Source organism: Meriones unguiculatus, chromosome 21 (genome assembly GCF_030254825.1).
Source record: "Meriones unguiculatus strain TT.TT164.6M chromosome 21, Bangor_MerUng_6.1, whole genome shotgun sequence".
Lineage (NCBI taxonomy): Eukaryota > Metazoa > Chordata > Mammalia > Rodentia > Muridae > Meriones > Meriones unguiculatus.
The window spans coordinates 15,512,699-15,536,843 of NC_083368.1; the positions used below are offsets into that span (position 1 = coordinate 15,512,699).

A 24,145-nucleotide genomic window follows, 5' to 3' on the forward strand; every position below is an offset into this window, starting at 1 on the left:
GACTGACCACGTGTGCGTGCAGTGATGTGAGCATGAAGTGTGTGAGTTCAGAGAAGAAAAAATATCCACCAGTCACAAGGACAGACAACCCTGGTGAGGAGAACATAGCACCTCGTGCCCGTAAGAGAAAGGGGAGGACACACAACCCGCTCGGTGGCATACGGTGAGTATTATCCTTATGTAGTAATACCACAAGGAAGTTAGGCACGCTGTGAGGGGAAAGCATGCTATATGGCTGGTGACCTTAGAGCAGGGCGGTCCACGCACCGGTCCCAGTGAACAAGCACCTTGGGGTTCAACCGCATGTGTTAAATGAACTAAAGCAGGAAAAGGTCAACTCCCTCACATATGAAATATACTTCAAAACCCAGCGCATGTCCAACAGTCTCAGAGGAAGGAGGCAACACCCAGTCTCAAATAACACTATTTTCATTTTAATTTTTAGTTGTGTGTAGGTGTGTGTCTGAGTGTGAGTTTGTGCGTGTGAGTGCAGTGCCCAGAGAGACCAGAAGAAGGTACCACACCCCCTGGAGCTGGAGCTGCTGAGAGCTGTGAGCCAGTTCACCAGCTGCCATCCACCGGTTTTGGATGGACACTGTCATAATCCCACCTTCACACAGACACCAGTGCAGACACAACTTGAAATTAGTGACTGTTTTATTACCACAGGCTGAGATCAGTTTCAAACCCATCTTCTTCTATTACTCTTCAAAGAGCTTCCTCATCTCCAAGAGGATAACCCAACCTTAATTGATAGAACAGGGAAGTCGAAGCAAGGCAAACCAGGCAGCCACAAGGGCAGCGGAACCCTCCTGCGAAGCAGCCGGCTCGCTCGCCGGGAACCCTTTACCGAGCAATGCTCCTTGTGCACACCAGGGGGCAGCATTGCTCCACAGCCACTGCACTAGGTACTCGCCCAGACATCTTACCTCAGGGTGAAAGAATATTTCCGGTCCCAGGAAGCGTTCATAACCAACGTCTATAATGAACCTCTTCTGGTTGATCGCATTGATCCCCGTGTACTGTTTGATCCACTTCCGGGGATCCACGTCATACTTGGCAAATTCTTTGACAATATCAGGGCAAATGTAACAGTACTTCTCCTGTGCACACACAAAAAGACGTGGCCAGGCATTAATGACTGCCGGAGTCTCTGCCCTCTAACAAACACACAGGAACCCACACCTTACAAACATCTGACTTCATCTCAGCCTGCCCTGTTACTCTTGCGTGGCTGGACTGTCCAGACGCGTGTCCTGCTAATCTTTCAGCTTGGACGTGACTACCTGTGAGCAGGTAAGTCTGCCCTCTCCGCAACTTGGCTATTCATCACTACCATCTTCTCCCTGATTTTGTTGCCATATTGTCTGAAATAGTATCTAACCCATAAAGCACCAGCACCTTCTCTCCATCTAGATTTCGCTTGCCCTCAGGCTCCCTCTGAGACGCCTGCCTCACTACTGCCCATGGCTGGATGAGCAAAGCAAGCTTGTTGAACTCTAGAGTGCAGTGACCAAGCACAGCCTGACGTGTGTGTGTGGGGGGGGGGGGTTATAATGGAGTGTTCTCTAGCCTCCTGTTAGATAGCTACTTGCAGAGGGATCCCAATGTGCCTGAGAATGTACTTTGCTGGTCAGGTATTTTAAGTGGCTTGATCAACTTAGATCCCTGTCAGAGACAATCTAGCTGAAAGTCAGACACTAGGCAACTGAAATCAGTAAGTAAATTGATATAAGACCGCAGAGATTATAGAATAAAAACAGAATCAGGCAGCAACGCTGGGGTTGCCAACAGATGGCTGCCACTTAAGGAAGAAAAACAAAGGCTGAGGGGGAAACCTTGGGAATATTTTAACCTACAAAGAAAGTCTGAGGACATCTTTGCAAACCTCTCCCCAGTGGGGAAGGGACTAGCTCTTCCCTTTTGCTGTAGCCCTAAGGAAAGTCTAGGCACAGGAGGATGGGCTAAGCAGCACTCTTTTTATAGGGGCCTGCTTTATATCTGCCCCATCTCCAAAAGATTGTTTTCAACTGTTATCAGCCAAAATTTGGAAATCTTGTCTCGTGGTTCCTCGTACTCAACCAGCCTCAGCAGACCTCAGCTAAGAGCTAAACAGCGGGGGAATTAACCTCCCTCCTGCGGCTTGCAACCAGAGCCTTGCGAGGAAGGAGATGTTCAAGGCCACAGGTCACATCCCACCTCAGACCCTTCTCCAGAGCCAAACAAAATCCTTTCTCCTCTCGCTACATAAAGACCAGCCTCTCACTCCTAGGAATCTCTTGCATTTTTATTTTTTAAAGTGTGTTTTGGTTTTGCCAGCTGAGAAGGAAAAAAATTGCTTTAAAAAGGACTGTAACAGCCATACCCACAGCAATGCAAAGGCAGGTGAGGTCAAGTAGACACTCTAAATAATAACCTGAGAGGCGCTTTGTTACTAAGCTCGGATTTTCCTGCCACTCTTCTAGCATGTGACTGAGGTCTGGAGACGTGCAGGTGGGCTCTGTTTAAGGACTCCGAGACCTAGACTGGCAGGCTTCTGGGGTGTATTGGCAGGGTGCAAGGTGGGCAGACACCACTGGATTCCTGACTGCTTCTGCCACCCTCCTGACTCTAAAAGGAAGCATGAAGGGAGATGTGGAAGCGGCGTGCAGCTAACTGAAGGTTTTGTTTAATTAGGCCCCAATTAAACGGTGCTCTGCTCTACAGGCTGGTGGCTCAACACCAGTTAGCAAGCTGCTCTCTGTGAGGAAGAGCGCACTGTGAGCCTCAGGTCCCCAGCACACTGAATTCGATGGTGACACAACCAAGATCCATGCTCTCGGGGAGAGGGGAGGGGGCAGGACGGGAGCAGGAGGGGAGCAGGAGGGGGACAATGGCATGGAAGGGGGACATCCAAGCACCATTTCCCTCTCACCCCCAAACCAGCCAGGGTCCCTTCTGTTTTTACCTTAATGGCTTTTGCTGTCTCCAGCGACTGCTCAGGAGGGATTCCCACCTCCCTCTCCCTTAGCAGCTGTTGAATGAAATACGTAATATCTCTACCTGCAATGGGGATGTGTTTGATGCAGCTTCCAATTACATAACCTTCCGCCTGGAGAGGAAGAGGAGACGGGACAGCTGTGTCAGTGACCGCAGTCCAGAGCCAGGGGGACTCAGAAACTCTCCGGCCTCACCTTCCCAACCGCCCCTCTGGACTCGAATTTAACAGCTCTCACTCACGAGGGCCGGTACCTAAGGTATTTTTAAATGACTGCATCTGTACTTTCGTTACTATGTAAAATTCACTATGTAAAATTCTGAACAGCTCCAGTAACCTGAAGCTCCATAAGCAGCCAAAATGTTTTCATTGGGAGCATGGGGAAAACTGCACAGGATAGTTGGCTTCTACACGCAGCTGCTGCCCCGGAGAACAGTAAACTCAACAGCAATGCTGCCTCTAACTAAACAGGGAAGGCTTTGTCTATGCACCGTTAAACCAGCTATAAATCTCCTCCCAATTCAAAGTTAGCAATGTGGAAAAGCAGGGGTACTGTGATCCCAAAACAGCCTGAATCCAAACTCTGGAGTCCACGGACTTCCGATCTCCATCCTTGGTGTGGAGCAAATACCCTGGGGGCATTTATAGTGTATATGAAATAAAACCCTGCTTGCCAGACATGTACTTTATGGAAGATACTAAGTATTCAAGAAATGGTTCCATCCAACACACTGAAAGTGACTCAGAGAAGCTAACCGGCTGTGCCACTGAAGACCAGGGTGGCTTAGACTCCGAATTCTCCCTGGTGCCTTCCTGAGCTACCAAAGCCATGCCTGGGAGGGGCCCACAGGGAGTCCACCATGACTGCTATCAACTAGCAGGGCTAATGCCAGGAGTCCACAGTCCCCTCATGGAGCTTCTGTGGGCACACACTTGCCACAGAAGCCACAAGCCTGGCCACCCATCCAGCCTGCCTGCAAACATACAGACGGGACGCCGGTGGTTGGGTCTCACACTCTAGCACTCCATGGCTTCTGGGCCACAGGCCCAGGGGCAAGAGAGGGCGTGGAACTGCACCATGGCTCTGCCCCTTGCTGCGGGCAAGCACTCTCAGTACAGGCACAGATAGGCCGCCAGGACAGCTCCCCCAAGTCCTCCTGGGCTTGCCGCTCGTGTTCCTGACTTCTAGACCGAAGATTAGGCCTTTCTGCAAGGTGCAAGTATTTGTAAAAAAAATTTTCAGATGGAGATCAAAGGTATGTGAGAGTGATTAGGTTAATTTCTAACAGCACTGGGCGCCTCGCCGTCACGCTGTGAGCCTCACGTGCACCACTTCCTAGAATGAGCATTACGGAAGGCTGCAGCACGCCACCTAGCCAGCAGCAGGAAAGTCAGCACCATGCCACTTTAGCATCACCCCCACGGTTTTAGGTAATTATTTTTCACAGACTATTTGACCGTAACAGCATCATTAAATTAATGTGCAAAATATAACTTTAGTATTATTTATACGGTTAGAACACAAACTAGACATAGGCTGTTCCAATTTAAAATGGGGACGTTGTGTGTGTGTGTGTGTGTGTGTGTGTGTGTGTGTGTCTTAAAGCCTGAAAGGCTGTGCAGTATATAATGTGGTTGTCTAGAGAGCTTTATGGGTAATTTTGTTGATTATTATTTTACCCAATTTTTCAGTAACAAATTAATTTTTATAAATTGGAGAAGAAACTAAACTAATGCACCATGAAAATTAAAACAAACAACAACAACAACAACAAAAAACCTTTCTTGCTGCACCCAGGTTCTTTGTGAAATGTCTTCTTTTCCTATCATATTGGAAGCTGAGTGACCCTGGGCAAAGTGATCAAAGAGCGGGCTTCTGCCTCTCCCTCATCTACAGTGTGCAGATGGTGGAGAAGCAAACTCAGCAGCTCGGGGGCTACGACCCCTGGAGCTGAGACCTGCTCTCTTCAAGGCACCATGTCAAGAAGAAAGCCCAAGGCCATTACGGCATCACTAAGAGCCAGGGTCTGAGCCTGCTCTGAAGGGCCCTGGCCCACGTGCTGGAGGGAGAAGGGTCCATTCCTCCCACAGAGAGGAAACTCGGGCAGGGGTGCAAGGGTGACAAGACTTGACAGAGACTGTCCTTCCTGACCATGAAGTCCTGCATGACTTTGGCCTTTTGCCAGATGCAAAAGCAGCAAGGTGTCATTTCGGTTACTGAAACAAAATCTTGACTATCAGTTTTCGAAGAAAGGGAATGTACCCGTTTTGCTTGGCTTTGGCTTAGTTGTTGTTGTTTTCAGCTTGTTTGTTTGTGCACACACACAACATGTACAGTCAAGTGCCAATGAAGGCAGAAGGTGTTAATGTCTGTGGAGCTGGTTGGGACAGGGTCTCATGTACCCTAGACTGGCCTTAAACTCAGTATACAGCCAAGAATTGCCTTTAGCTTCTGAACCTCCTGCCTTCACCCCTCAAACGCTACCATTAACAGGATGTACCGCCCGCTCGGCTTTGGATTTTCTTAATACCCTAATTTGCATTTTAAAATTAGATGTAGGGGCTGGAGAAATGGCCCAGAATGCAGCAGACTGAGGCATCGGACAGCATGAAACCACCTGTAACTCCAGTTCCAGGGCTTCGGATGCCTCTGACCTCTGGGGCACCTGTATTCACATGCACAAACTCATACAGAGACACATACATATAATTAAATAACCTTTAAATATTTTGTTTTAAAAAAAACTTATTTAAGGGCTGGTAAAATGGTTTAGCAGATAAAGGTATTGAACCTGAGTTTGAGCCCTGGAATCCACATGGTACAAGGAAAGAACTGACGAGTTGTCCTATGATCTTGGCATGCACTCCCATGGAAACCCACACACACATACAGACACACGCACACACACATGCACACCCACACGACTTTTCAAAATCAAAAAACTTGAAATTTAAAAAGAAAGCTCCATATATTTATATGTGTGTGTTTATAACTAGGTTGACTTAAATAACTGTAGTTAACACTGTAACTATGGTTACTGAGGAAACCTGAAGGAGGATGATCAGGAATGGCTGACTTTCCACTGACACTAGTGGATTTTCAAAAGAATGATTTTTTTAAATAATTCCTTTAAATAGTCCCTTGGACCAAAAGAAAGAGACGAGAGCCTCCTGAAGTTGGGATTAGAAGTAATTTCTCTAATATCTTAAAATCCAAAGGTGGAACTAAAAGGAATCCTGCAAGGCAAAACGTGAGCTCTTTCCTTTGTGCCTTTTAAACACACTTAGAGGCAAGAGCGAGTTCCTCAAAGCCCCAGCTGATCAAAGCCTTTCACTGGGAATGCACGTTGGCATCCAGAATGGTATCTAACTGCAGCAGCTCAGAATGGTGTCTTAGTCAGGGTTTCGATGCTATGGAGAGACATCATGACTGTAGCAACTCTTACAAAGGAAAGCATTTAATCGGGGTTTAGTCAAGAGGTTTAGTCCATTGTCATCATGGTGGAAAGAATGGCTGAATGCAGGCAGACATGGTTTAAAGAGGTAGCTGATAATCCCACAACTGGATCCTCAGACAGCAGGCAGCGAGAGTGACACTGGGCCTGGCTTGAACATCTGAAACTTCAAAGTCCACCCCTAGTGACACACTTCCTCCAGCAAGGCTATACTTCCTAACAGTGCCACTCCCTATGGGCCTTTGGGGCCATTTTCATTCAAGCCACCACAGTGAGCCAGGACACTGGTGTGACACTCACGGGAATACAGCAGAAAGCTGGCGTCAAGACTGCTGAAGGCACATGGCCATCTTTCAAACTCCTTCTCATCGTCTTAGGCTCTCTAAATTCCCAATGCCAAGACTGGGCATGGTGGCACATACTTTTAATCCCAGCACTTGAGAGGCAGAGGCAGATAGAGGTCTGTAAGTTTAAGGTCAGCCAAGGAGACACTGTCTCAGATTTTTAAAAAAGTTAGAAAAGGAAGGAAGGGAGGGAGGGAGGGAGGGGGGGAGGGAGGGAGGGAGGGAGGGAGGGAGGGAGGGAGGGAGGGAGGGAGGAAGGAAGGAAGGAAGGAAGGAAGGAAGGAAGGAAGGAAGGAAGGAAGGAAGGAAGGAAGTTTGCATTGCCATTTTTCTAGTACATAACATAGATGATAGCATCTCAATTAGAGGGGGTTGAGCTTTGTTTCACCTTTTTCTCTCTTTTCTTTTTCCTTACCTCAGGTCAGATGTTAGCCTCAGAGAGTAAAGTAGGAACCCCTGCTTACCACTGGGATAACATGAGTGACACCATCTCCACTGTCTATGACTATCCCCGTCAGTGTGCGTTCACCAACTTGCCGGGATGTCCAAGAGGCCGCCAGAGCCAGCACTGCCTGGAGAGAGACATTGAACAGACACTGAGGAGAGACACAGCATCCAGAAAGATTGGCAGCCATTGCTCAGCTGGTCTCCCATTCTGCAGGGAAACTCTTACTTCCTTAGTAAGTCTGAGAAACTTCCTTTTCCCTACCCCACATCTTCCAAATTACAATTCTCACTTAGCCAACTGGCGTGCAAGTTTTCACTTCAAATGGAGCAGAGTTTTCAAAAAGAACATATAAAGTTTTACAAACGAAAACTAATGAAATGGAATTCCACTGCTAAATCACAAGATTTAACTTCTAATCTACTAATGTTCCACGTGCAACCACAAACACAACACGCTGGTACACATGGAGGTTTTGTTTGTTTGTTTGTTTGTTTGTTTGGGAGTTTGCTTGTGGTTGGAGGCTGGGTCTCATGTAACCCAGGCTGGCATCAAATTTGTCGTATAGCCAAGGATAGCCTTGAACTCCTGATCTCCCTGCCTCTAACTCCAGAGTATGAGGAATGCAGATGTGCACCATACCCAGGTCTATATCGTGCTTGGGATGAAACCCAGGGTTCTGTGATGGGCAAGTGAGACACATCTCCTCTAACAGATCGCGAGGCCTCCCATCCAGAAGTTCTAGTCTGCTGGATGCAAGACAGCGGTTCTCAGCCAGAGGCACAAAACATTTGTCCACTCTGCCATTGCTCACAGCGAGAATTCTTGGAGTGGCTGCTGCTGCACTCTCTGCAATGCACAGGACACGGCACAGAAAGCAACCGTCCAGCCCAAAGCCAGGCCAAGCTGGAACACAGGAACTTAACTTTTAAAAGGCAAGTGGGTAAAGCTGGCATACAGACCATTAGTTCTTGTGGGGTTTGATGACACACACCCATTATCAGGGTACACAAGAGGTTGGGACAAGAGGCTCATGCTGAGTTTGAGGTCAGGGAAGGCTACAGAGTAAGACTTTGCCTAAATCATCATCCTTATCATCTGAGTACAGTGTTTCTGAGTACTTCCCTTTCTTGAGAGAGAATAGAACCATAGATTTCATCTGGGTGGTGGTGGCACATGCCTTTAATCCCAGCACTCAGGAGGCAGAATGGATCTCTGTGAGTTCAGAACCAGCCTGATCTACAGAGTGAGTTCTAGGACAGCCAAAGCTACACAGAGAAACCTTGTCTCAAAACAAAAACAACAACAAACAAAAAAAACCCACACACACAAAAAAGGTCGAAAAAGAAAAATAATTAACAGATTTCTTCTGTGGGAACAGGTGGAGCCTTTTCTGTGTTAACAGTACATAGCACCTCCAAAATGCATTTCCCTGTGAAACTCTTTTTTTCTTAGGAGGAAGTAATATTATGTGGAAAATTTTGGAGAAAGATATATATCTCAGTTACTCCCCAAAACTTCAACCAACCTCAAAATTCCAACAACCCAAAGTAAGTGTAAGAAGCTAAACAAACAAGCAAACAAAAACACACCTACATCTCTAACTTGTGCACATAAAAACACACAGGACTATGCACAGGAACACTGGAGAGCCAGGCTGATTTCGTATCCGTGGGCATTGAATAAAAATCAATTACAGACTAGATTCTTGGTGGTGCTCTGACTCAAACCCAAAGAGCCTGGTGATGGGGTGCACACCAAGAGAGCAGAGAGGAGTCTAGGCTGAAAGGGCTTTTGGGTTACTGCTTCTTACACTGTCAGAATCACAGATTATACTTTTTTTTTACCTGAACTGCAATGTAGAGACCTGGTACATTAAATGATTCAAACATGATTTCTGCAAGGTATTCTCTGTTTTCTGGTGTGTTCAGTGGAGGTTCTGTCTGTAAGAGAGCATTAGATTTAGTGTTCCGTCAAATTTCCTATAACTATATCAGAACTATAAAAAGGCCGACCTAAAGGAGCCTGCCCACGGTATTCCAGAATTCCCTCACTGCAAAGACAGGGGTCACCGAGGGTGACTAATTACAGGTATTGTACTGTGGGTCTTAAGAGCTTTGACAGGGCAGAGTGAAGACCTCTGTGGAATCTCTGCTCTCAGGACTCACCCAAAGTTCAAAGTTCAACAACTCACAGAAAAGGAGCAGCTTGCTCACCACCTACATTAGACTTAACCACCGTGAAGCTGGGAACCATGGTGCAGGATGCCAAAGGCAGCAGAATACAGCCAAGAGTGAGGACTCACAGCTCAAGCTTCCTCCCACCTGGCCCTCACAGCAGCAGCGGCAGGCTCCGCCCACCACACTCCAAGATGGCCGCCATGTCCCCCAGGCCACACTCACACATGCACTGGAAGCAAATGCTAACAGACATTATTATGTAAAAATTCTAAAATAAAGAGCAAGAGAAAGGTGATCACAACACAAAAGGAGACAAAAGCCACAACACACAGGGAAAGCAGCCTACGGTGCTCCAACTCTGAAATGCTGGGCACCTGACGTCACAGTGATCATACGTAACAGGTAGCAGTCAACACACAGGTACACTGAAAACACTGCATAAAATCACCGTCAGGCTATGAGTACAGATCTTTATGAAACAGAAATACATTTAGCATTTAGACCTCAGTCCTAACCCCATGATATCTCTTTATGTATATTAAAGTATTCCAAAGTCTGAAAGCTTCTGCTCACTTGCATTTTGAGTAAGAGAGAGTAGGTGTGCACCTGGAGTGACATAGAAACAAAGCAGATGAAAATGCTGAAAGAGATTCTCAACAAGTCAAAGCCCCTTCAAACAGTAACTATTACCAATTAGGACAAAAATCACCGGAAAACAGACAAATTAAAACAAGGTGCTGTATTTTTCCAAAACAATAAAGATTGATATCTTATATTTACATAAACTGAAAAACTAAATGAACATGTTTTAGACCTTCTGGCAAGAAGTCTACATTACCCTTTGTTATGGACTCAACTGTGGCTGCCCCGAAATCCACACATTAAAACCCTAACCCACAAATCTCCCCTCTCTCCTTTTCTTCCTCTCTTCTGCTCTCTCTTACTGTGTGCCTCCCTCCCTCCCTTCTTCCTTACACACATTAGCAGGGAAAAGAGTCTAAGTAATAACATAGCAGAAGATAGCACTGAAAGGCCAGAAAGAGGCTGTCACCAGGGCCCATCCCCAACAGTTCCGCTCTAGCCTTGAACCGCAGCCTCTAGAACTGTAAAAACTGTTTGTCTTGTTTAAGCCGCTTTGTCTGTGGTGTTCTGTCAAGGCAGGAGAGCATACCACTAACACTTCAAAGAGGAAAACAGAGCCTCTGGCTTCCATACGGCTACCTTAACTCCAAGGCACACTGGGACATACTTAACAGTCACCATGGCAAAAAGGGCAGCCTAATAATTTGGTATCTGACCACAATGTCAATCCAGAATTTTGCAAAACCAAAATATCTTTAGGTGTATATAAACTCAGAAAGTTAATATGAATGCTAAGAAAGCCTTTTATATATTGCTTAGAGTGAGGTGAGTGTTATAATGAGCACAATTACAACACTGCTCCTGACCCCAAAATTAAACCCTAATTATCTTTAAATAAGGAATGCTCGGACGAAGCCTCCTCGCCGAGGACTAGCTTTCAGAGAAGGTGCTACCCAACTGTGCCATCCGTGAACCACAACAATGACAAGCCCTGCAAGACAGCACTAAACAGTGGTACTCAGACTTGGTGACCAACAGCGCTCTAATCAGACCTGAGGCCTCCTCAACAGCCTGGTACTGAACACCCAGACAACCTCCTGGGACTAGAGAGGTCATGGATCTTAGAGGAGAACCCACTAACACCACTTTCCTAGACCAGCATAACTCCCAACTGCATTCTGAATGCGTATTCTTATATCCATCGATCTCATCTGTGTCAATCTCATCTGTACTGGCTGGTCTTATTTCAGTTTGACACACAAACTAGAGATAGATGAAAGAAACAAACCTTATACGAGATTAATGCTTCCATAAGATGTAGCTGTACAGCATTTTCTTCATTAGTTATGGATGGGGAAGGGCCCAGCCCATTGTGGGGAGTGCCTGGCTAGTGGGCCTGGGTTCTGTAAGAAAGCAGGCTGAGCAAGCCATGGAAAGCAAGCCAGTAAGCTGCACCTCTGCATCAGCTCCTGCCTCCAGGTTCCTGCCCTGTTTGAGTTCCTGTCCTGACTTTGATGAACAGTGCTGTGAAGTGTAAGCAGAATTACCCTTTCCTCCCCAACTTGCTTTCTGGTCACGCTGTTTCACCTCAGCAACAGAAACCCTAACAAGACATCATCTGTCTCTCACCAGAGGCTGGTCCATTGCAGGAGACAGAGACCATGACAGAAAACCACAACTGGTCAAAACATACACAGACAAAAACACCAGCTCAGGGGGTGCCCGGCCACAACAAGTATACCTGCAACCTAAGGCTCAGGGAACATCAAAGAAGGGACAGAAAGATTATAAGAGCCAGGCCAGGAAGGCCGCTTTGAAGTTGCAAAACAATCTCCTAGAAAGGACAGGAAAGTGTTTTCACCCAGGACACTGAGACAATGCGGCTGCCTAAACAAAACGGACAACACCAGGACACAGGCCGATGTGGAAGGGGAAATTTCATGAGGCTGCACCTCCCGATGAGCAACGCGCCACTGCTGAGAGCGAGAAAAAAATTAGATTTTCCCAGTGGTGAGTCCCCCAACGGGTATACAATGCCATGCGGTCAGCCCTAAAATCATGTACACACACGCAGCACTGAACGGACTCAGTGGGTTATGTTTATTTATCTGTGTGTTTACATAGGTGGTAGCAGTAGTAATAATAATAATAAAAGAAGTAATGAATTTGAGAGGGAGTGAGGGGTACTTTAAAGGGCTGGAGCAAAAGAACACAAAAAGGGTTGGAGGGAGGAAAAGAATAGAGGGAAACAGGTATATTTTAATTAAAAATTTTACATGAAGAAAAGAATGCTCTATACATAGGATAAAATGGTACCTAGAGCCATGCACATGGTGGCACACACCTTTTATCCCAGCACTCAGGAGCAGACCCAGACAGTCTGTGAGTTTGAGGGCAGCCTGGTCTACATAGAGAGTTCCAAGCCAGCGAGAGCTACATACATGGTGAGACCCTGTCTCAAAACAACAACCAAACAGCCTGTGTACCTGTACCCACAAGGGTTATACTGTTTCTTAGAAAGCAGAAGCAGCAGGCAGTGTCTGAAAACAGGAACAAAACACACAGGAACCGGCTGCTGGGTGTGCGAGCCCACTCCAGCTGCTATGATAATGACTATGGGTGCTGGTGGTTCAAAGGAGAAATGTCTCCCGTAGGCTCATGCATTTGAACACCTGGACCCCATAGGTGATGCTTTTTGGCTTTTAGGAGACGTGGCCTTGCAGAAGGAAATACATCAACTGGGAGTGGGCCTTGAGATTTCACAGCCTCGTCCCACTTCCTGTTCGCTCTCTGCTTCGAGGCTGTAATTGAAGATGTGACCTCTCAGCTTCCTGCAGCTGTCACCATGCCTGGAGCTTGCTGCCATGCCTCCCAGCCAGCGACAGACTCTTTGGAACCTTAGGACAAAATATGCTTTTTTTCCTTAAGTGGCCTTTGGTCACAGTGTTTTACCAGCTTTGAAGAATTAAACTCTCTATTTCTACTTCAGGCAATATCTGTTACGTAGTCAGATTCTCTTGGCTCCAGAATCAAAGTCGGTATTCCTAAGGCCATGTCCTCATAACCCATTTCCTCCTTGGCCTTCCACTTCTTCTGTGTCCATCACCAAAGGTACAGGAAGTGTTCCTTTGCAAGACACACTTAACTAAAACATTCCCAAACCATTACACAAGATCAAAGTTTTCTTATTGTCTTAATAGTAAAGCATATGATTGTAACATCATATAAAAGCAAGTTACATGGGCATTGTAATTATAGCAATAATTAAAGTATCAACTGGTGCTGATGTAGAATGAATAATTAATAAATAACCTATATTTCTCCATGAGTTAGAAAATTAAATGCACGTCTGTAGAATTAGTTCTACCCTCAAACCCCTCTGTAACTGCAGTAAAGGAATGTTTGTGATTACTGGTGTATGTGTGTGCATGAGCACAAGCACACAAGTGTCACACACCCCAGTGTAGGTCAGAGGATAACTCTTGGGAATCATTGTTCTTCTCTCACTGTGGGTCCTGGGAACCAAACTCAGGTCATCAAGCTTGCACAGAATGCACTTTTACCTACTGAGACACCTCAACTACCCAAGAAGCAAATTTTAAAATATAAACACGCAATGAAAAGAGAGCAGGTGAGGCGGTGATGGCATGCTATAAGTTTGAAGGCGGGTGGACCAGAACAGCAAAAGTAAACCCATACAGCCCATCTGTGTGCTGGCTAGTGGCCACTGAACTGGGTGAGGGCTTGCCTAAACCACCATTAATGTGCTGGTTACTTTTATGTCAACTTGACACAAGCTAGGGTTACCTGAAAGGAAGGGACTTCGATGTAAGAAATGCCTCTATGGACTCCAACTGTAGTGTGTTTTCTTAATTAATATAGATGGGGGAGGGACCTTCCTCTTGTGGTTCTGGGTTCTATAAGAAAGTAGGCTGATGGACCAGTCATCTTCTGTAACCAGCAAGGCCTCAAGTGGGGGGATTAGGACACCAACCTGTTGTAGAATTTTTGGTTTCTGATGTGTAAACATGTTTTTGTTTTAATCCCAGGTGTGGGATGTAGGACAGATTCAGAAGGTCCACAGCAGCCAACCCTTCGCCTCATGCGGGCCCTGAGAGGGGCTCTTTGCCAGCTGTAGATAGTTTAATTCTGAGGACTCTGAGAGGGAATAAACTCCAAAGCGCAGAGAGAGAAAGGGGGCTCCAAAAAAGGAAGAAGGCTGCTGGTGCTTCCCCCCTGCTGCCCTGGATGCTGTTGATGCAGCTGGATGAAAAGAAGTTGGAAATATCTTGAAACGAAGACTGGACTTGTCCTAAGGAACCCAATGACCCTAACCAGCAGGAAGTAGCCTACAATAAGTACACCCCTCTCCCCATTAACATTCCTTCTCCCTTACCTGGTGTTAAGAGTGTTGGAGGGGATTAGGGTGAAGAAGGGAGGAAGAGGAATAAGAAACCAAAATAAAATAGTGTAAAAAAGTAATGCTTACACCAACCCAGCCACAAAACCTTCCACCTAAAATCTGTCCTGCCTGCAGACTGTTCTGGGACTGGAGCCTAGCAGAATCATCATCAAAGAGACCAGAGACACTTCATCCAACAACTGATGGGAGCAGATGCAGAGTACCACAGCCAAACATCAGGTGACACTCAGCAAGTTCTTCGAATAAGAGGGAGAAAGAACTGGAAGAACCAGAGGGGTCATGGACACACCAGGAGCAACTAACAGGGACTCATGGTGACTCAGAGATCAGGGAGCCTGTGGGGGTCTGACCTAGGTCCTTAGCATATATTATAGTTAAGTAGCTTAGTGTTCTTGAGGAAATCCTGACAGTGGCAGGGGAGTGACGAGGGCAGGGGGGTTGTCACTGACTCTTTTGCCTACTTGTGGGATCCTTTTTCCCCTACTGGATTGCCTCTTCCATCCTTCATGTGATGGTCTGTGCCTGGTCTTATTGTCGCTTGTTACGCCATGTTTAGTTGATGTCCCTGGGAGGCCTGCTCTTTTCTGAGGAGAGGTGAGGGAGGTTGGATCTGGGGGAGTGGGGGAAGAGACTGGAAGAAGGGGAGAGAGGGAAGGGAGGGGAAACTGGGGTCAGAGTGTAATATATGAAAGAAGAATAAAAAACCCAAAAAGAGAAAAGAAAGCAGGCTGAGAACAGCATGATGAGCAAGCCAATAAATAAGAACAACCCTCCATGGCTTCTACAACAGTTCCTGCCTCCAAGTTCCTGCCCTGTGTGAGTTCCTGTCCTGACTTCCTTCAGTGACCAACAGTCCTGTGGGGGTGTAAACCGAATAAACTCTTTCCTTCTCAACCTGCTTTTTAGTCACAGTGTTTCCTCACAGCAATAGAAACCCTAACTAAGAACATTGACAATCCAAGGAATTCCAGAGCGTGGCACAGATGTATGAAACATCCCTTTCTTTGTTTGCTAACCAAAAATCTAACAGAAGAGGGGGAGGAAGAGGAGGAGGAGAAGGAGAAGGAAGCAGAAGCAGAAGTGGAAGCAGAAGCAGGTGTGTGCAGTGGCAAGTGCCTGTAATCCCAGCGCTGGGAACATGGAGACAAGTGATCTCTTGAACTTGATGGCCAAGCCTGGGCTACTTGGTAAGTTTCAGAACAGTAACAGAATCAATCAATCTCTCTCTCCCTCCCTCCATCTATCTATCTTTCTCAGACACACACACACACACACACACAAATAGGTGTTACACAAGAGTATGCCCACACAGAGTCAATGCCTGTCCTACTGGTCTCTCCACTCTCAAAATCACCATCCCAGTCACACAGCTCCACCTCCTACACCACACCGTGGCCACACATCACCCTTCCTGACCCCCCACCACCATCACATGAGTCACCACACCTTAAGGTCACCATGGAGTCTCACTGCTGCTGGTGTTGCTTGCTCTTGTGTGAACTGAATTCGTAGAGTCTGAAAGAGCCCTTCTCAAGTTCCAACTAGATTTCCACTCCAGATCACTGTGACCAGGCCAGCCGCACATGACTGTGGTCCCAGCTGCTTCTGAGGCTAAGGCAGGAGGATCACAATTTTGAGGCCTGACAAGGTCTCATAGAGTTCAAGCCCAATCTCAGCAACTTTAGGCCCTGTTGCAAAATGAGAAAAAAGCAGGGTATGTGGGCACTACGACACACTGAGGCCATGGGCTGCTTGCTGTGCAAGCCTCAGGGCCTGAGGTTCAACTCCCAGAATACCAACACCAAAACTCTTTAAAGCATCGTTCTGGCAAATGTGGTGGCTTGTGGCTCACACTCCTTCTCTCAACAGCAGGGGAGTGAGGCAGAAGGATTGCCATGAGTGGAAGCCAGCCTGCACTATGAAGTGAGTCCAGGCCAGTCTGGGATACAGGGTATCTCAAAAGATATAGTTGTGCGTTGAGGTCTGGGCAGTTCAGTGTTTGGATGGGCACAGGATTCCCATCTACCACCAGCTCGGATCACGAGGCCAGTGTGAGTCTCTAAACCATGTAGAAAACATGGCGTCAGCAGCTTGTTCTCACTCTGTATTATGTACAACAGTCATAGGGACAGTCCCTAAGAGCTGGTAATATGAGTCACTTAGGGCTTGCACACGCTGAAGTCTAAAGCACACTAAACCCAAAAGTCCTCACCTAAGACAGCAGATAGATGTCTCCACTCCCTTCTACATCTGCTCCCATCCTCTCAATTCCAACAACTGATGGCGAAGAACAGAGGCCTGAGGCTGGGGGATGGCTCCGCTGGTGAAGCGCTTGCCACACCTGTCCTGAGTTCAGACCCCCAGCACTCACGTAAAAGGTCAGGTATGTGAGCAAACACACCTGAGAGGCAAGACACAGGATCCATGCTGCTTTCTGGACAGCCATGTAGCCGAGTGGAAAGCAGATCACTTGGGAGAGGCCGTCTCAAAACTAACGGTGAGAGCCAGCAAAATGGCTAGCACTTGACAAAGACTAACACCTTGACTTAGGGTCTACATGGTAAAAAAGAGAAAACCAGCTCTGGTAAGCTGCTCTGTGACCTACACAGACACACCCCCACACCCCCACAGCAAATACGTAAGTGTAATATTTCACACTAAAAATGAGGTGGAGAGGCTAGAAAGTTATCTCAGCGGTTAAGATCTCATAGAGGACCCAAGTCTGTTTCCCAGCACACTTGTCTGGCAGTTCACAAGGCCTGCAACTCTAGCTCCAGGGGATTCAAGTTCCTCTTCTGGCCTCTGTGGGCACCTACACATACACACACACACACACACACACACACACACATACACACACACACACACACATCCATACCTACATACAAAAACACGTAACTCAACCATACTAACTTACAGAACAACAAACTAACCTACAGAATTCAAAGTGTAGTGTGTGTAACACAATATTTTTTTATATTTTAATAATAAAGTTGAATTTTTATAAATTCACCATAGGTGCCCATTTTTAGCAAATGGGCTTTTCTAAAACACTACCTCCTATTTCTTCCTGGCAAATGATAATTTTTCATACATATATATATATGTGTGTGTGTGTGTGTGTGTGCCAGCTAAACCGGGAAAGGGTGTGTATGTGAGAAAGAGAGGATGGAGAAGGAGGGGGATGAAGAAGAAAAGAGGTGGAAGAAAATAGAGACCAAGAGACAGAGAAAATCTGGGTGGCTGGGTGGCTTTCTGTTTTGGGATTGGAGGGTTTTGTTGTTGCTGCTGTTGTCATTTTGTTTCCAGGAAGCATGTCCTGTGGCATGTCCCTGCACTTCCTCCACAGGCCTTAGATTAGATGCCCACTAGGCAGAGGAGAGGTCCTGGCACCGTAAGCTGAAGCAGGCAGAAGGAAGCAGCTGGGCGCGGTGCCTGGCCCTAAAATCTATCCAACAGGTAGTTGGTGATAAGCTAGAGCAGGAAAAGTGCCAGCCCTGGCAGGTGGGATCTCAGACGTGTTTTGGCCACACAGACAGAATAACTCACACGCTGTCAGTTTCCTGGCTTCGTTTATTTAATACAACCACTGCCCGTGTTCGGGAGAGGGAATACTGAGGCCTGTGAAACACAGAAGCCACACTTAACATTCTGAATTCAAAAATACACCTGAGGGAGAGGTCAGAGCACCTTCAAAGAATTTCCTTGATAGACAGTAAATATATAGACTCCATAGCTATTAGCCTTGTAGTTACCACCTTCTAAACCAGACAATTCTAAAAAGCATATGTAGTAACATTAGAAAAAATTATAATCAGATACAGAACCATTTGACAATATGCTTGATAGAAAAACCCAAAGCTAATTCATGTAAGTTTTAATATGCATCTTGTGTTGTATAGAGTTGTTACTTAAGAAGCAAGCATTTTAAACATTAGACTAGTTTTAATGTGAAAAGAATATTCCACGGAAGGAAAAATTCTGCTAAATAGAACAATTATATCTCATAGATCCCAGGAGGTATTTCTTCTCATTTCTCTACGCTCTTTTGTTTGACACGATACTTAATACCATAATTAAAGCCCTTACTCAGCTCAGTTTCCTTTTACAATAAGGTCTAAACACTGAGAAAATGACCTCTTGGCTGAGGTTTCTCTGCTATAACAGAATAATAGTCACAGTGTCCAGTTACTTCTCAAGGATACGAGAGGACACCAGGACTTCCCCACCAAGCCTCCTTCTCTGGACACTGTGCCGGCAGTTACAGCACTAACCCTCCTCCAAGTCTGAGAGACCCATGGACAGCTCAGACACATGGGGCAAAGCCACTGGGGAGGTTCCTCAGAGTGGCTTCTCAGTTACAGGAAATCCTTTCCCTCTACTACTGAGCAGAAATACATGAAGACTCTGAAGAGGTGGCACAGAAAGCTGTACAACCATCCTGGGACACCAGAGAGCCAGCAGAAGATGTCACACTAAAAGATGCATCTACCTCCAAGCTGCTGAAGCAAGCAGCCCAGGGCAGCTAGGCTCTGGCCTTCCTGCTCTGCAGGGTGGGAAGCCTTTTAGGTTCCAGATACTTTTATTGATCCTTCTGATATTTGCTCCCAAAGCAGACTGAATCATGCCAAAGCTTTTAGAAGGACTCTGTGTGTAAAAATCTAAGTAATTTGGAATTCACAGGAGTATATCCTCTTGGTTCCAACTACTCACCATTAAAAAATAGTGGTCTTCGGGCTCAGCACGAAGATACTTAAAGACCACTTGTTCCATGAACCTCTCCATAAGATCCCAGTCTTCAACGATGCCATGACGTATAGGCCACTGCAGCAAAAGGATACAAGCAACAGCTTCACCGCACAAGCACAAAGGAGGCTGCGTGGCCCGACAGGATAAAAGCCTCCTGGTGGGAAGCTCAAGGGGACTCTCATATGAAAAGCATACTTTAACAGAAAACTAGTTCTGTGCTATGCGTCACCTCTAAGTACACAGGACTACCTGGATGGCGGCAGGCAGACAGGACTCATCTGCCACGCAACTCCCTCTGGTCCGTTTGTTTTCTACAGAAGAAAGACTTGCTTTGCTGGTGAAGAGGTGGAGAGACAGGAACTATTACACACGGCTGATGGAACTGATGCAACTATCATAGAGGTCAGTGTGAAGGGTCCTAAAAAGAGCTAAAAGCAGAACTTCTGCATAGCCCAGGAAGATCACACAGGGTATAAACCTGAAGGACTCCGAGTCAATAAATCACGGAGATACAGGCACATCCACGGTGACTGCTGTGTGTTCACAGTGGCTAAGAAATGGAGCCAGGCTAGATGTCTATCAACAGATGAATGGATTCTTTTTAAATGTAATATATATATTTTAAATGTGTATATATATATATATATATACACACACACATATATATAAACACACACACACAAATGGAAATTTATTTAGCCATTAAAAAACTGATATCATGACAACTGCAGGAAAAATAGATGCAAATGGAGACTATTATAGTAAATAAAATAAGCCAGACTCAGAAAGACAAATACGGCATATTTTCTCTCATATTTGGAACCTAGATTTAAATCAGTCACTCCCTTTATCTCTCTTTCTTTTTCTGCATGTGTGTATATGTGTGCTGAATGAAAGCAAAAAGGATACCATGAGTGGGGAGGAAGTAATCTTAAGGGAGGAAGGAGAAAAAGAGAACAATGGAATACAATGGAATACAAATGTCACGAGGCAGAAGGAGGACTCTTTGGAGGGAGCAGGGGAACCAGCAAGGGTGGGCAGGTAGATAAGAGAGGTCATGAGGTCATCAGAGGAAGTGTAGGTGAATAAGAACAAAGTAAAACGACATGTGTGTGTGAAAATGTCATAATGCAATCAATCCATCACTTTGTATGAATTTAGATTATTTTTAGAAGAATTACCTGCTTTAATATTAGTGCTTCCTCTACATTATACAGTCTGCAAGTTTCCAGGTCTGACAGGTACATTAGTCAACCTGCAACTTCCGGAAGGGCAGATCTTGCTCACACTGCTGACAACTGTGCGACTCAGGGCTGTGTTAACCCCCTTGCTTCTCCACTCAAAAATCCACCTCTTCAAAAACAACCCCCTCTGATCACCTGACCACCCAAGCCTTAGAACGAAGCCACATGCCACAACCCACAGGCACAGTTTCCAGACAGCCTATCGTTTTCCTCAGTCATTCTGGGCTCTCTCCTTGGCTGTGCACTTACACAAGCACACCGCCTGGCACAACTTTACCTTGGTAGCATAGGTAGGTTTGTCAATGGCTTCATCCCCTATGAAAAAGTCAAGGTCATCAACGCCTCTCAACACCCTCCTCTGGGCTTGATCAACTACCTTTGCAGATTCTCTGATGGCGATACCTGAAGGGAAAAAAAAAAATTTGTTTCTTTCACTCTCCTTGTGTTATCTGAGTTGGCAGGAACAGTTAACAGGATCTGTATGTTTGTACAAGTCATTGGTGACTGCTAAGGTTATACCTGGAGTGGGGACGTCCACAGAGGACGTGATGAGCACACGAGGTAACAGAGAAACAAACAACTCTTCTCCCATATCATCTCAGCGTAATGGAAGGGAACTGCTTTTAACTCTGCACAGAAGCAATGGCATTAAGCGGCCTCACCTGGAGAAAGCCCTTAGGAAAACCAGCTGATGTTATGGACCACACCCACATGTCGACTGCAAAATACATCATAGGAGGAGCAAACAACAGAGACGAGGAAGGGAAATGGAAAAAATAATGTGTCTGTGCTCCCAAGTCATTTTAATAAAGTGACATCAAATAGTTCTTAGATACATAGTCTAATTATAGAGTCGGGGACTGTAACTTCCAATTAAAATGAAAAGCTGCAAGCTTATGGACCAGCATCTGTTGCAAAAAGAGAAATACAATATTCAAACAACCATATCACAGAAGATCTCAACAGTACATATTTGCAACTTTACTTAAAAAATAAATAATCACTCAGAATTTAACATCCAGTAACTTTGAAACACTTAACAAAGATTCCATTTGCACTGATGCTCCTAATGCCTTGTTACCCTTGGGGCTCCCTTCAACTCCTCATCATCATCAGGCCTCTGTGGAATAACATCCCCTCCTTGGAAACGTTCTCTGACTACCAGGCAAAGGTGGGGACATGTTCTCAATGTCCACCGGCCCTTCATACTTGCATTGATGCATTTTTCACAAAGAATTCGAACCAGTCCACCAACAGAACTGGCAACAGCTCCCAGGTCAGAAAATGTAAATCTTCTTCTTCTCTAGGGGAAGGGACATGCAAATCACTAAAATAAGAAGCACATAGAGTTACTGATCACTCTGGCTGCTTTTCGTGAGCAGAGTCACTGAGTCCTCATAGAAGCCTATCAGGTAGGTACTACTACCTCAATCAAGGTCATGCTGCTTCCCAGAGACAGAGCCAGGCTCTGCACCCTAGCAGCTGTCACCAATGAGCTCCAGAGAAATGTGTGTCCTGTTAATACTCTACTCTACTGATACTTACTGTGAATTCGGAAAGTATTCAAACTATGTCACATCACTCTAACGTAAGCCTGATTCTGTAACTATACCAACAGAACCTCCTGAGGAATTTAATATATATTTGGTGAAGCCACAGTCACCACTGCAAATTAACAGGAGTGCCAACTGAAGCTCCTCAGAATCCCACCATAAAAATCCTGTGTGTCCCTCAAAAGGGAGGGCACATGATCTTTCTGCTATGACCTAACCATCCCAGGAGTGTGTCAACGTCACAAAGTGAAGTCCCCTTTGCACGTGGAGCTGAGTACTTCCCAGCCAGCTGCCCTGCAGGAAGTATTCTCACCATGAAAGGAAGGGACACATCCCACCAGCTCCCACGAAGGGCTGCAGGGCTGTATAACGCACATGGACACTCAACAGGGACACAGCAGGACCTGGTAGTAACATTAAGCACAGGGAACGCCACACTGAAAACATGCCTGAACATTTAAGAGGCAGCAAGGTGGAACCACTCTGGGGAGAAATCCAGAGACACTGTGACAAGGGATTCATCCAATAAGTCATCTTTCAGAAGTCACTCTAAAGGAGCACCAGAGAAAATAAAGGTACAGATTTAATAATGCTCTGTAGAACAAGTCATAAGAGCAACAAGGCGCAGGCAGGGCCCTAACCCATCAAGTCAGAGGTGGTGAAACTGTACCAAAGCCTAACACAGACCTACTAAGCGGCCTTTCAGAACCCCAAGCAGCAGCTCCAGTCAAAGCTTTATGGACCACCCCATGTTTGGGCCTGAGACAGTCAGCCAAAGCAGGGCACAGCAAAACCCTGGGCAGCCGGACCACAGCGGCTGTTGTTTTCAGCTACTAAGCATTGGCTTTTCAGTTACGGGGGTGGGAAGGAAGGGAACAGAACAAATTCAAGCAAAAGCATTCTGGCCTGTTATTCGCAGATCCATTTACCCCAGCAGGTTGTAGCTTTTGACGCTGCTACACAAAGCTGTCCTTGACAAAGCTCACAGTTTCGAACTGCATGGCTGAGATAAGCGCGTCTGTGACTTCGTGTCAGTCAGCCTTGCCTTCCTAAGCAGCAGGCAGCTGCATGAAGCCTGTCGGCTGCAGTCTGAACAGCCATCACTTCCACAGCAGACACCTAAGTGAACACGACTGCAGACCTCTCTCAAATTGTAAGATACTAGCTTTGCTGCAGATTTATCTTAAAAATTATTCCAGGACTGGCAAGATGGCTCCATGGTGAAGGTGCCTCCCACCAAGCCCTGATGACATGAGTTTAACCTCCAGGACCAATGCGGTACGAGGAGAAAACTGACACCATCAGCGTGTCCTCTGATTTCCATACACACCGTGGCACAAGTACACACACACACCAATAATACTAGTAATAATAAATAAGTGTAAAACATTATTTCAAAAGAAGTAAGTGTGCATATAAATTGTTACTAAAAGTAGATCTTCCGACATCTCAAATTACTACAGGGACAGAATTAAAACAGCATATTAGGAGTGAATGGGGTGTCTTTTTTATTTTTATTTATTTTCCTCAGAAGAGCATCATGAAGTAATGATAAAAACAGAAGACACAAGAAGGGCCTGGAAAGATGGCTCAGTGGTTAAGAGTACTTGTTGCTCTTGCGGAGGACTTAGGTTTTACTCCCAGCACCCATTAGGGTGGCTCACAAGCACCTGTCACTACAGATCCAGGGCAATCTGGCACCCTCTTCTGACCTCTGTGAGCAAGAAATGAATGTGGTACACAGGTATACATTGCAAGCAAGATACCCGCCACATAAGATATTTTTCTAAAAAAAGAAAACGATACAGAGTTATTTTATCCTCTGGCAAGAACGAGCTTAATTATGTATAAATTTCAGATTAAACTGTCAAGCCAATATAACAGACTGTGAGTGGTGAAGGAAAAAAGATCCTACAACTCATGACATCACTCGTTTGCCAAGAATCTGAGGACAAAACATGAACCAAAAGAAAAAAAAAAGCCAAAAAAAAAAGAAAAAAAAGAAAGAAAGAAAAGCCATGTCTGCTCCCCACCACACACACACAAAGCCTAAGACTTAACAGGAAATAAAGGAGGACAATAAATGACAACAGAGTAAGTCTTACCTCTCCCAGAAAATTAACTCTAAGTACTGTGAGCCCAGGTCATAACAGAGCTAAATTTTGGTGGCAGGGAGGAAGTGGGGTCAGGGGG

The 24,145-nt window shown here is 45.8% G+C and overlaps 1 protein-coding gene across 5 annotated transcripts in view; it reads right to left on the minus strand.

Annotated features, from left to right (window-relative positions):
• Actr3b (actin related protein 3B) overlaps nt 1-24,145 on the minus strand; it is a 92,059-nt gene that overhangs the window by 22,992 nt on the left and 44,922 nt on the right. For 3 of the 5 annotated variants that reach the window (XM_021636891.2, XM_021636892.2, XM_060373774.1), the window contains 6 exons: nt 20,677-20,801; nt 19,120-19,230; nt 9,069-9,164; nt 7,241-7,348; nt 2,948-3,091; nt 930-1,103 (listed from right to left, as the gene is read on the minus strand). In XM_021636891.2, the coding sequence (XP_021492566.1) occupies nt 930-1,103; nt 2,948-3,091; nt 7,241-7,348; nt 9,069-9,164; nt 19,120-19,230; nt 20,677-20,801 (758 nt within the window). Of the gene's footprint in view, nt 1-929; nt 1,104-2,947; nt 3,092-7,240; nt 7,349-9,068; nt 9,165-19,119; nt 19,231-20,676; nt 20,802-20,918; nt 20,943-24,145 lie in introns of those variants that run through there. The other 2 variants (XM_060373772.1, XM_060373773.1) reach the window with 2 other exon arrangements.